The 14,141-nt window shown below is 41.5% G+C and overlaps 1 protein-coding gene across 1 annotated transcript in view; it reads right to left on the reverse strand.

The window, feature by feature from the left end:
- gnb1l (guanine nucleotide binding protein (G protein), beta polypeptide 1-like) overlaps positions 1-14,141 on the reverse strand; it is a 46,195-nt gene that overhangs the window by 3,634 nt on the left and 28,420 nt on the right. Inside the window, exon 6 of the mRNA XM_061672969.1 lies at positions 6,259-6,474. Coding sequence (XP_061528953.1) covers positions 6,259-6,474 — 216 coding nt within the window. The remainder of the gene's footprint in view (positions 1-6,258; positions 6,475-14,141) is intronic.

A 14,141-nucleotide genomic window follows, 5' to 3' on the forward strand; every position in this document is an offset into this window, starting at 1 on the left:
ATATATGGCACGGTGGTCGACTGGTTAGAGCGTCAGCCTCACAGTTCTGAGGACCCGGATTCAATCCCCGGCCCCGCCTGTGTGGAGTTTGCATGTTCTCCCCGTGCCTGCGTGGGTTTTCTCCGGGCACTCCGGTTTCCTCTCACATCCCAAAAACATGCATTAATTGGAGACTCTAAATTGCCCGTAGGTGTGACTGTGAGTGCGAATGGTTGATTGTTTGTGTGTGCCCTGCGATTGGCTGGCAACCAGTTCAAGGTGTACCCTGCCTCCTGCCCGATGACAGCTGGGATAGGCTCCAGCACGCCCGCAACCCTAGTGAGGAGAAGCGGCTCAGAAAATGGATGGATGGATGGATGGATGGATATATATATATATATGACATTAAATATCTTGTCTTTGTAGTGTATTCAATTAAATATAGGTTGAACATGATTTGCAAATCATTGAATTCTGTTTTTATTTATGTTTAACACAGCGTCCCAACTTCATTGGAATTGGGGTTGTATATGAATTGGTCATTCCTTCTCTGTGGCCCGGTAACAAATGCCTCACGGCCCGGTACCGGTCCGCGGACCAGTGGTTGGGGACCACTGTCATAGAGGACGGGATAAATTCTACAACATTAAATAAGGACTGTTTTCAGACTTCTGTGAAAAAGCTGTATTAATTTGAAATTGTTGGTTTTCTCAAATTGTGTCACCCAACTCATTTTCCTGTAAAAATAATAAAAAAATATGAAATACATTATAATATACATTGCAAAAACTCTAGAAGCCAATTGGGCTTGCCATGGAAATAAGAAAAAAAATGCTGCATTATAAATTGAATTTTCCCTTCGGGGATTAAGAATGAATTCAATGAAAAACATTAAAATTGAATCTACTAAATAGGTGAGTAAATCAATTAATTACTTATTTCCAGCCAAACATAAACAACACAAACAATGACAGAGAGATTATCAGGTGCTCTGATGCCAGAGGTCCAAGAGTGATGTTAGATTTCTACTGAATTTGTATTAATTTTTAAAAATGTTTATTTATTTATTTTTTTTTTTTAAATGTAATTGAATTGAATTTAAATGTATTCAGAATTGGCAGGCCGGGGCCCCGTAAACTCCGAAGTCTCAATCATCAAGCAAAAAATATTATGGCATGAGGGCCACGACCAAATCTCTCCACGTCCCTTTATTTGCTTTGGAGTTAAAAGGGGGCTCCATTGGAAGCACGATGGGGCTTGAGTTACACTTGTAACAGTTTGCAAGCAAGAGAGACGCCATCTTGGTGAAATGCTTGTTTGCAGACGAGTTGTTGCTCTAAGCGCCTCTGATGAATTTCATTTGCACTGAAAGGTCTGGTCAGCAAAAGCAGAGAACTGATTAATTCGCATTTTGTAATGTCTGCCTGCTAAAGATTAGCCACAGCTCCTTTCCTCCGTGAACTTCAGTGTTTCAAGAAGTCTCGCTAAGGAGCACCATTTTGACATCCTATAATAAATGATCCCAATCTGAAGGACCTTTTGGAGGTGGGCATTCCTTGGAAGAGAAACGTGCTCTTCCTGCTAGCTGGGGATCTCAGCTGGATCACTCCATGAAGCACACACATCTGGATTTGGGGGGATGAAATTCAACTGGACAGCGTAAAATTGACTTCATGGCTTGTGTCTAAGGAGACTAATGGCCTTGCATAGAAAGATATGTTGCCGATTTTATCTGCTCCTGTTCCGGGCTGGAACTATACACAAGCTGCATGTGGACGATATAAGCCAGGTACTCACTGCCAAAGTGGATAAAGAGGAATGCTAGTGAAAGAGAGCAGAGAGGAATGCCACTGATCAGAAAAAGAAAGCTTTGGTCAGAAATACGATTTCACTTTTTTTTTTTTGGGGGGGGGGGTAATATTAATCAAGCCATCATCACTGGTACCAACAGTGTCGGTGTGTGGCTGCTTTGACCAAACAAGCCAAGGCGCACTGATGCAGAGAAAGCTTCGGGGTGACAGATTGTTTGGAGGTTTGTTATTACCTCAAGAAGTTGGTATGCCACGACCTCTCTCCATCTGTTTTGAATTAGAGGCCTGATAATGATGGGTTAAAGTGTCTGTTTGTGTTTGTTTTTCGTCCCAAAATTTGAGTCAGGAAAGGGCATTTGTTTTATTAAAGGGTTCATTTTAAACTAACTCCTAATGATACACTAATGGACATTGAGTTAATATCATTTCTCGCTGCGAACGGAAGACATTGTAATTTACAACTGGATTCAGTGTTTTGTTTTGTGTTTTCTAATATATTTTTAACCTGTTTAACAGCAGAACAAATGTAAGACTACCATAAAAGGGAGGAATCTAACACTATCTTGCGCATTTGGCAGAGACGATGGGGCCCCAAAATGATCTGAAATTACTGCTTCTCTGACAGAAGAGTCAAAAAAGTTGACTTTTTTTTTTTTTTTTTAAGGTTCACTGCAATTCAAATGCGATTTGAGTCAATCTGTTGTAATCATTGTCGCGAACTAACGTTTTCTTGAATTAGAGTATCATTGTCAAGCTATAATTTGGCATTTGTGCTGTCGAGTTAACCATGCTGCTCACAAAAAGCAACAAGAAATTGCCTTCTATTTTGAATAAGTATTATTTAATCCAGACATAAAGCCACAATCTACCCACTTTTATTACTTACTGTTGTATTTAATGTATCAAAGTGTGACGTTTTATAATAAAAATGACAATACCTTTGCCATCAATTGTTTTATTAGTCCAAGTATTCTTCTTTTTACTGTCTTATAGTGTTATTGCTGACAAAAACATTTGACTTCATCATTGTTTTAAAGACTCAAAAGCTGAAAAGTTTGCTTCCTCGCTTTTCTTGAGGCTACCAGTTCTGCTCAGAGACATTCCTTAGGCCCGAACACATCAAACATAAACTCACCCTTTATGATCTCTTTGTAGCATTTTATGGACATAAGACACGTTCAGAAGGGTCCAGTTGGCAACCATCACTCGAACCTTGCTCCACTCCCCCCCCCATCTTTACTTGAGGCTTGTCGTTCATGCTGATCCACTGAAACATCCCATCATCGCTCACTCACTTGAGCCTATCGACTGGAAGGCTTTTCACAGGCATATCTGACACACCCTGGCCCTGAATCACATTCGCGAAGCACATTACAGCCTTTTGTCGCCTTGCCTGTCAGAGCTCGGCTCTGGCTGACAAGAGGCGGTTGTGTCAAACAGGTGAGCACTTCCATTCAGAAAACGACAGAATGGTTCTCAATAAGAAGACCTGTAATTTTTATGACAGGCCTCGCCTTGATCCATTGTCAGCTGAATGAACTTCAATTTCACAGAAGACACTAAACCGAGATTCCCAACTGCACTGTGCCGCAAGAGATCAACAGGAGTGCCGTGGGAAATTACCCGGTTTCACTCAATTGGTCCAAAAATTATTATTTAAGATCTGTGATGGGTGTCTTTCTTCAATTTCTGCAAGTATATCAGGGTTGTGTTCAATTGAACAGGCCCACATTTTGTAAATAAGTACATCTGTAAGTAAACTGAGATATCATTACTGAAGTAGCTTTTGTGACATTTTTGTTTGGGCGCTGTGTGATTTTGTAATGTAAAATATGTCTTGGCTCAATCAAGGTTGGGAAACTGCTAGAGAAACTGAATACTTTTTCATTGAAGTGGCAAAAAGGGTGTGGGGTTGCACCTGTAGAGAACTGTCAAGTGTCTCAGAGAAGGATTGCTGTCAGCCATGCTTGATTTATACTGCTAATCTTCCCCTGTTGATTCCTGTTTTCTCTGTCCACTCGGCAGCCCTTTTTCTTCTTCTCCCACCTAGAGGAACCTATCACTGCTCTGTCAGAACATTTGAGTGACCGCCTCAATATATGTCTATCCAACTTAACAGCTTGTAAATCCTGACATCCACACCTGTATAGTCTAGTCCAACAAAACGTAAGCTCACAGGAAATCAGTGTGAGGAAAAAAAGATGAAGATGATGCTTCATTACTACAAGTATATATTAGGGCGGTCAGGTCATGCAGCAGATAAAGACAGCTGAGAGCCATGTGTATCACATTAACCTCAATTCCTGAACATATCTGTCTTTATCTGGCCTTGATAAGGTTACTTTCAAAAAACATTCAGCTTCACTAAATCACCACTGCGCTGTGTTTTGTCTCATTTAGTTTTCCCTTCATTTCACAACTCGGAACATCTATCTGCCCTGCCAGCCAACAGGGGCCATGTTGAAGCAGTAATTCATGGGGAGTGGGATACTGTGGCACTTACAGCCTCCTCAACCTTTATTGCAGCTTCCCACTGTGTCTACTGTTCCCTTTACTGCAGATGTGTTTTTTGTTTGGTTAAGGGGCCTCCAAGGTTTTGATATTTTTATTACCTCTCAGGGGTCATCCGTCAGGACCTGAGGCCCGAGTGCGCCACCCAGCAGTTGCCTCACTGCCCACCCTCCAACGACTGCCACACAAAAATACTTCTGTGGGAGGAACTGAGCATTGCTGTCTGGACTTCACACTGAGCTGCACTTAGGGGTAATTTAAAAGCCCCTGATGGTTTCTTTTGCTCTCCATGTGCTTTTTTCCTGTTATCTTCATCCTGGATTACATACTGAATCAATATTTTGTTGCTACAGCAAAAAAACCAAAATGATCATTTGGTATAGCAAATAAAAGCCACAATAGTACCGTTGCAGACATATTTTAAACGTGAAACAAAAGCAAGGGTTCATAAAATATTTCTAATTCAAGCATTCATTTCTGAGAAGCCCTGGACAACACCCTTCAGTGTACCGATCAGCTCCAGGTTCCTCACCAGCTCTGATTCATAGGGGTTGGCTCAAAAATGGAAGCCTTCCCTTTTGCTCATGAGATCCAGAGAATATATGGCTTCTAGTGAGGCGCTACGTCTCTGAGGTGTTGACTGTTACGTAAAATGAATTGTACATTCTAAACACAAGTGATCTTTTTGATGCATTTGCCTCGATATTGTATTCGGGAAAATGTCAAGATGTATGTACTGCTGGAATGCATTTTAAGTTTACTTTAAATGCTAAACCAGCAAACATGCAAACACCAAAGGCATGAAAAAGGAGACCAAAAAAAGACATTGTAGGGGGGGTTCTGGGGGTATCCCCCGGACCCCCGCGGAGAATGTTTTTAAAATTTTAACATAAATTAAGCAATCTGGAAGACTCTGGAGAGTGCAATAAGGGAAAAAAGTATATAATTCTTCACGCAGAAAACCATTTATTTCGAAATACTTGATAAATGAGCAATAATTGATAAAGAAAAGTAGCGAGCGATGTTTAGATCGTTGTAACCGAGTAAAAGTACCGTTACTTCTTCTGTTTTTAGATTGGGTGGCACTCTAATAATATTATCCATGCCTAATGAATGACTATGTGAGGTTATGTGGATTGTTGCAGTCCTGAATGACATCCATAGTGGCCCCCTGCACTTGGCCCCTGGCCCCAGATAAACTGTGTATAACCAACAAATAATTTATAGCTCAGGGCCTTCCATGCATTCCAAGTTCCACTTTTTATTTTTTTTTTATTTCACTAGCTTTGTTAACCATCCATCCATCCATCCTCTGTACCGCTTATCCTCACTAGGATCGCAGGCATGCTGGAGCATATCCCAGCTATCTTCGGGCGAGAGGCGGGGTAACACCCTGAACTGGTTGCCATCTAATCGCAGGGCACATATAAACAAACAACCATTCTCACTCACATACACACCTACGGGCAATTTAGAGTCTTCAATCAACCTACCACGCATTTATTTGGGATGTGGGAGGAAAACGGAGTGCCTGGAGAAAACCCACACAGGCACGGGGAGAACATGCAAACTCCACACAGGCGAGGCCGGGATTTGAACCCCGGTCCTCAGAACTGTGAGACAGATGCGGTAACCAGTCGTCCACCGTGACGCCCTTTGTTAACCAATCAATGGATTCAGTATCATCTGCGATCCAGGGTTTACCCTGCCTCTCGCCTGAAGTCTGCTGGGAGAGGTTCCAAGTCACCCGCGACCTTGAGGATAAGCGGTATAGAAGAGAGATGGCTTCAATATTGTATACATTGGCATCGTGATGCATCAAGGAACCTCTAAAATTAGGCAATGCTCTTCATCTTCCATCGCAATAATCTCCTCATGCCTTTTATATAACCAATCCCTGTTATGGAAACAATAACTAAAAATATAACTACTGCCTGTAATTTTAGTATCCACGAACCTTCAGGTTATTCTGCCCGTCCAGGATCCACGAGGAGAGTTTATTGTCCGAAGAAGCCGATATGCCCCTCAGACTTTCTGTGTCAAAGGTCAGACACATGACAGGCTCGAGGTGGACTTTGGTTTGACTCAGAATGGACCTCTGGGTTATGTCCCATAACAACAGTGACCCGTCCTCATACCCGGCCAGCAAGAGGGGTCCAGGACCTGATTGTGGCTAAAGGTGAAAGAGGATGGTAACAGAAAGAGGGAAAGCCAGTGAGGATTCAGCATTAAGAGAACTTTATTGCCAAAATGGACTTAACTGCTGTGTTATACTGGAAGCTGAGCAGAGCAGAGGTTATCTTTCTGGAAGCTCTTGCTGACACCCGCAGAGTCGCTGTGGGCTTCATTCATCAGGCTGCTGTTCTCTCTTAACAGCACTCCATTACCCCAGTACTCACTTTACTCCTCGTCTATATTACTGAGACATGGCGGCTTGGTACGGACTAATACTGTATTCAGAAGTACTGTTTTTTCTGAAGCATGTTGCTTAGTTGCCAAATATTTGGAAATAGTTAATTTTAATCAAAAACAAGCATTCAGATAGCTAAAATTTTAAACACAAAAACATTTCCTTTAAAATTATATGGTAGTGTACATACTGTGGCTCAAACTATCAATTTGTATTCCTGCAGTGCAATAAATTGTAGTCTTTATTTAGAAACATAGCCAAACTTGAACAACAACAAAATATGATCTAATTAGCTGCAATTATTTTTGGTCACTATTTCATTACAGACGATCCACATGTAAAACGCAAATTGTGAGTTAATCTTTATGACATTTGGAAGACAACAAATATTACATCCATCCATCCATCCATTTTCTTTACCGCTTCTCCTCACTAGGGTCACGGGCTGCCGGAGCCTATCCCAGCTATCTTTGGACAGGAGGCGGGGTACACCCCGAACCGGTCGCCAGCCAATTGCAGGGCACATAGAAACAAACAACCAGTCGCACTCACATTCACACCTACGGGCAATTTAGAGCCCTCAATCAACCTACCACGCATGTTTTTGGGATGTGGGAGGAAACCAGATTACCTGGAGAAAACCCACGCAGGGACGTGGAGAACATGCAAACTCCACACAGGCGGGGCCGGGATTTAAGCCCCGGTCCCCAGAACTGTGAGGCAGATGTGCTAACCAGTCGTCCACCGTGCCGGCACAAATTTTACAAAATGAGCAGAAATGTAAGAGACACATATTAAGCAAAGCTTGAAAGGATGATGAAGCTAAGTTCTTATGTAGTTGGCAGTCAGTGATAACCTCTCAGTGCCTCCTGCATTCTAATAATTAGTGTGTAGGATTAGACAGGCACAAGGGTGGTGCAAAGTTGCCAATGCACAGAGCTTGTAAATTACTTCAATGAAAGAGAATAAACAGGTGAGCTGATAAAAAAAAGCTGGGATTCATATCTCTTACAGTGGGAGGAACACGAAAGAGTGGAAGGAGAGAATTAATGGCGATAGAGAAGGAGAGAGGTACAACTTGTGCATTTCACCATTAACATTTTCTTGAAATACCACAAAAAACGTTACAAAGAATACATTTACATATTACTATATATTAGACATATGACGACTTCACAGCACAAATGTGTGCCTTTAATTTACCAGAAATAAGGAGAGAAGCAAATCTTTTCCATATGTGCCAGAAGGGGAAGATATTTTCATCCATCTTCGAGTCCTCCTCACACTTAACACAATAAATGTATCTTCTTGAACTTTTAAACAAATTACAGACAGAGTAATGTATTCCCTCCAAACACATTATCCAGGATTAACACTAATGGATTCAGAAAACAAATAAAAACAAGTGAAAATCAGTGGCCTCTACTTGCCACCAGGGTCTGGCCTAAGCGTTCCAGGCTTGGGGCCCACCATTTCACTTAAATGTAAGACCTCCTTGATTGACGATGTTATGGGTCAGAGGTCAGGGAACCCTGGGTAGACACCTAATTCATTATATCCTACACAGGCTTTTCTACACGAGGGCTCTCTGCTGGAATGGGGCTGAGGCTATGGGAGAAGATTCATCATGCACAACAGCTGGAAAGATGGATTGATGGTGACTGGTGAGAGATGCATAAAGTTACACTGGATTTCTCTAAAATGGCATTTAGAGAATATTGTCAAGTTTTGGAGCAAATGCTGAATGCATCTGAGATCCATTTACTCACACTTCCTAGTGCCAATCACTGTAAAAGGTTATGTTGCAAATGATGATTGTTGGTTGGTTTGTTCATTAGTTATTTATTTAACAGTATTAGGTAAAAGCTACTTCTGTATTAATCTCTGAGAGTAGCAGGTATCTTTTGACTACTTACATCCAGTGTGCAGATTAAAGCTAGGGGACATGCAAAAGTGTGCGTTCTAAAAATGTGTCTGTGAGGGAGACATTCTGCACTTCCACCTCAAAGTTAGCCAACAGTGAGGGGCTAATTAACATAATAACCACCCCCACACAGAGTTCCTCAGTCAATGGCATGATAATGTAGGCTGGCATAAATTCCAGAGCAAACGAGGAACTTTGAGACGGCTGCCGAAGCGCTAGGCATGGAACGGTTTCAGATTCCGACGGTACGATAACCTTGAGAAAAAATATCACGGTAACACAGTCTCACAGTATTTAAATTGCAGCTCTAAAATCTATTATTTGGAAAAATTTGGGTAAACAAAAATAACTTTTCCCCTCCCTGAGCCGTCACCTTATCCTGGTGGAGGTGTTTGTGTGTCCCAGTGATCCTAGGAGGTAGGTTTTCAAGGGCTTCACGCCCCTTGTAGGGTCACCCATGGCAAACAGGGCCTAGGTGAAGGACCAGACAAAGTACGGCTCAGATACCCCTTATGACAAATAAAATGAACGGATCTACAGTAAGTTTCCCTCTGGAGCCAGGCCTGGAGGTGGGGCTCGAATGCCAACGCCTGGTGGCCGGGCCTACAACTATATAAACACATTCCGAAGAGGCAACGTGGGACCCCCTTCCCATGGGCTCACCACCTGTGGAAGGGGGAAAGAGGGTCGGGTGCGCAGTGAGCTTGGTGGCGGTCAAAAGCAGGGAACTTTGCAGTCTGACCCCCTTGCAGTCTGACCCCCAGCTACAGAAACTCGTGCTAGGGACGTGGACCTCTCTGGCAGTGAAGGAGCCCAAGCTGGTGTGTGAGGTTGAGAAGTTCCGACTAGATATAGACGGGCTCACTTCCACACACAAGTTGGGCTTTGGTACCAGTCCTCTTGAGAGGGGTTGGAATTTCTTCCACTCTGGAGTTGCCCACGGTCAGAGGCAATGAGCAGGTGTGGGATATAGTTATTGCCCCTCGGTTCGGTCTGTACGTTGGGTCATCCTGGTGGACGAGAGGGTTGACTCTCTCCGCCTTCGCACCAAAAGGGGACAGTGTGTGCCTATGCACCAAACAGCAGTTCAGAGTACCCATCCTTTTTGGAGTCTTTGGAAGGGGTGCTGGAGAGTGCTCCTGCTGGGGACTCCCTCGTTCTGCTGGGAGATTTCAATGCTCACGTGGGCAATGACAGTAAGACCTGGAGGGGCATTATTGGGAGGAACGGTCAGGTGTTTAGACACTATAATAGCATCCCACCGCAGCACTCAGCAGTCGCACTGCCTTGCTCATTTCCCACATCTTGTCATGCCCTGCCATTTTTTGTCCTCTCTCATCTTGTCCCATTGGTTAGTTGTTGCTTGTCCTCACCGGATGTGTGTGTGTGTGTGTGTGTGTGTGTGTGTGTGTGTCCACGTTTACAAATAAGAACACGATTTGAGTTTGTAACGTTAGTTGTAGTCAAATATCTAGATTGTCCAACTATTGTTCTGCAGTGGTTCGCACCCCTATTCCCCTTGTCATTTCTGTCCCTCCGTGAGAACATAATAAACTTGTATTTAATTAACTTTCCTTTAAGTTTCTCTGTTGTGTGAATCTACGCACTGCACATAGAGCAACGCTGTGGAGTATTGGTCGGAGCCAACACCGGCAAGAGTGTACCGCTGGCGTTCCAAGAGCTCACTAGCAGCTAGTGACACAGCCGTCCAACTCTGTCGGCTCACTGTGTGATCTGTGTGGCGACTCACCACAACAAAGATAATTTATCGGGTCTGGAAAATCTATCGTGTCCATTTTATTTATTGAACGATAAGTCGATATAGTAATTATCGTGGCAGGCCCATTTATAGGAGATCTCTTAGTCATTTTCATACTTTATCTTTTAAAATATCTAACAGTTATGTAGCACAACATTACTGATATACGGTGGAACTCCCAGAGAAATAAAGAATTGGATGACTTTTTACTAATAAATTTTAAAACTGTGATTATTGTCTTTGGCTTCAGTAAGGGACCTTGGCCTTACATTTGATCTGGATTTATTCTTCAACTCCCACATCCAACAAATGCCAAAGACATTGTTTTATTATTAACTTGCGTAATATGAAAAACAAAAATCCTGCCATGGCTGATGCTGAAAAACTAGTCCATGCTTTTGTGACCTTTCGGCAGGATTAATGTAACACGATTAACATGCTGCTCCAGCAAGTCTCGAAAGACCTTAAGATTCTTTTTTCCCCGACTGGTCCAAAATGCTGTTGCTTCAGTATTAACTAGACCTAGGAAAATATATATTGAAGATGGGACGTTATGTTAAACATAAACATAAGCGTAAAGAATTCCACCTACAAAAGCTTCAACAATTAGTGTCCTCAGTTCATTCAAACATTTATTGAATGTTGTTAAAAGAAAAGGTGATGTAACACAGTGGTAAACATTACCCTGTCCCAGCTTTTTTTGGAACGTGTTGCAGCCATAAAATTCTAAGTTAATGATTATTTGCTAAACACAATAAAGTAAAGTTTATCAGTTTGAACATTAAATATATTTTCTTTGTAGTGTATTCAATTAAATACAGGTTGAACATGATTTGCAAATCATTGTATTCTGTTTTATTTATGTTTAACACAATGACCCAACTTCTTTGGAATTTGGGTTGTATTATTTCTAGATATGTATGAGTAATTAGGTATTAATTGTGCACAATGATTGTTTGAACTACATGTTTGTCTTTTGAGGTGTTTCACTTTGAAGTTCCCCTGTAAACAATTAAAGAGAAGAGGCTGAAAGCAGTATTAGTAGTCGCAGTATCTGCGCCCATCAATCTGGTTAATGATATTTTATGACACTTGTGCGCAGAGGTGCAACGATTATTCGACAACTAATTGTTATCAAATTAATCGATAATTGTTTAGATAAACGATTAATTGTTTTGAGACATTGTTTAACTTAAAATTGTCCAAATTCATGGAATTTCAGCCTCTCAACAGTAAATATTCTCAGATTTCTGTCGTCTTCCATGAAAGCACACTGATTCATTCTTCTTTTACTTTGGAAAACAATGGTCAATATTTTTTGCCTATTTTTTAACGGACCAAACCAGGAACTGAATCATTATCAATTTATGTTTGTGCATTTTCTCCACCGTCAATTTAAAATAATGTCTTGTTTTTGAATAAAATGAAGGAAATTAATACATTTATTTTTTTAATCTGATTCATCTATTGATTGAAAGAATAATTCAGAGGTTAATAGATTATTAAAATAATCGTTAGTTACAGCCCTACGTGTCTGTGAAATTTCAGTTGACATTCACTGGTTAATACCTGTATTCTATCATTGGGCAAACTGTCTTCCTCCGCAACGCTAGGTGGCAACAGTGATTCTTTTAGGTCATTGAGTGGGGACACGGAAGATGGGGTTACTACTTGCAAAGTTAAATGATAGCTGCGAGAGACCGCTGTCTTGTATGTGTAGTAACAATTTTTTACAATTTTTTTTGCACAAAGGACATCTGCTTTGGCTTTCATGAGTGCCAACACATTAAACTACGGAAAGTCCTTTCATGATTATTACCGTAATTTCTCATGTATAATGCGCACCCATGTATAATATGTACCCACAAAGTTGACCTCAAATTTCTGGAAAACCCTTCTACCTATGTATTATGCATGTTTACAATGCATGATTTTGCTTCATGATAAAAACATGAAGTATAATGTGTATTTTGTGGGTTCGTTTTTTCAAAGAATCATTCTGAAGTAAAGCACTTTATTTCAACAAAAAATATTTTTTTATTTACTTGATCTTATTTTGAAATTCACAGCCCTACTTTTATTTAGTAAATGAGAAAACACACAGTTGTGCTCATATGTTTGATTACCTAGGCAGAATTTGTAAGAATTTGAATTCTTTAAAGAAAACATGAAGCGCCAGGGGAAACACAATTAATTTTATTTTAATGGGATTCAAATTAAACTGCCAAGCATTTAAGAAAAGCATTATCATTAAAAAAAAGATAAAGGAAATAATTATGGTTGTTGATCAGTCATACCGTGGGTACGGAAAGTATACAGACCACCTTAAACTTTTTACTCTGTAATATTGCAGCAATTTGCTAAAATTATTTAAGTTCATTTTGTTTTTCCTCATTAATGTGCACACAGCACCCCACATTGACAGAAAATAACAGCATTTTTGAAATTTTTGCAGATTTATTAAAAAAGAAAAACTGAAATTTCACAGACATAACTATTCAGACCCTTTGCTATGACACTCGTGTTTAACTCAGGTGCTGTCTATTTCTTCTGATCATCCTTGAGATGGTTCTACACCTTCATTGGAGTCCAGCTGTGTTTGATTATACTGATTGGACTTGATGAGGAAAGCCACACACTTGTCTATATCAGACCTTACAGCTCACAGTGCATGTCAGAGCAAACGAGAACCATGAAGTCAAAGGAACTGTCTGAAGAGCTCAGCGACAGAATTGTGGCAAGGCACAGATCTGGCCAAGGTTAAAAAAAAAATCCTGCTGCACTTCCAAAGAGCACAGTGGCCTCCATAATCCTTAAATGGAAGACATTTGGGACGACCAGAACCCTTCCTAGAGCTGGCCGTTTGGCCAAACTGAGCAATCGGGGGAGAAAAGCCCTGGTGAGAGAGGTAAAGAAGAACCCAAAGATCACTGTGGCTGAGCACAAGAGATGCAGTCAGGAGATGGGAGAAAGTTCGAGAAAGTCAACCATCACTGCAGCCCTGCACCAGTCGGGCTTTATGGCAGAGTGGCCCGACGGAAGCCTCTCCAGAGTGCAAGACACATGAAAGCCCGTCTGACACATGAAGCACCTGAAGGACTCCAAGATGGTGAGATGAGTCTGATGAGACCAAGATCGAACTTTTTGGCCTTACTTGTAAGTGGTATGTGTGGAGAAAACCAGGCACTGCTTATCACTTATCCAATACAGTCCCAACAGTGAAGCATGGTGGTGGCAGCAGCCTGCTGTGGGGGTGTTTTTCAGCTGCAACGACAGGACGAGTGGTTTCAATCGAAGGAATTATGAATGCGGCCAAGTACAGGGATATCCTGGACGAAAACCTTCTCCAGAGTGCTCAGGACCTCAGACTGGGCCGGAGGTTCACCTTCTAACAAGACAATGACCCTAAGCACACAGCTAAAATAACGAAGGAGTGGCTTCAGAATAACTCCGTGACTGTTCTTGAATGGCCCAGCCAGAGCCCTGACTTAAACTCAATTGAGCATGTCTGGAGAGACCTGAAAATGGCTGCCCACCAACGTTCACCAGCCAACCTGACAGAACTGGAGAAGATCTACAAGGAGGAATGGCAGAGGATCCCCAAATCTAGGTGTGAAAAATTTTTTACATCATTCCCATAAAGACTCATGGCTGTATTAGCTCAAAAGGGTGCTTCTACTCAATACTGAGCAAAGGGTCTGAATACTTCAGTTTTTCTTTTTTAATAAATATGCGAAAAATTTCAAC

The sequence above is a fragment of the Phycodurus eques genome, chromosome 3, assembly GCF_024500275.1.
Source record: "Phycodurus eques isolate BA_2022a chromosome 3, UOR_Pequ_1.1, whole genome shotgun sequence".
In the NCBI taxonomy this organism is placed as follows: Eukaryota; Metazoa; Chordata; class Actinopteri; order Syngnathiformes; family Syngnathidae; genus Phycodurus; species Phycodurus eques.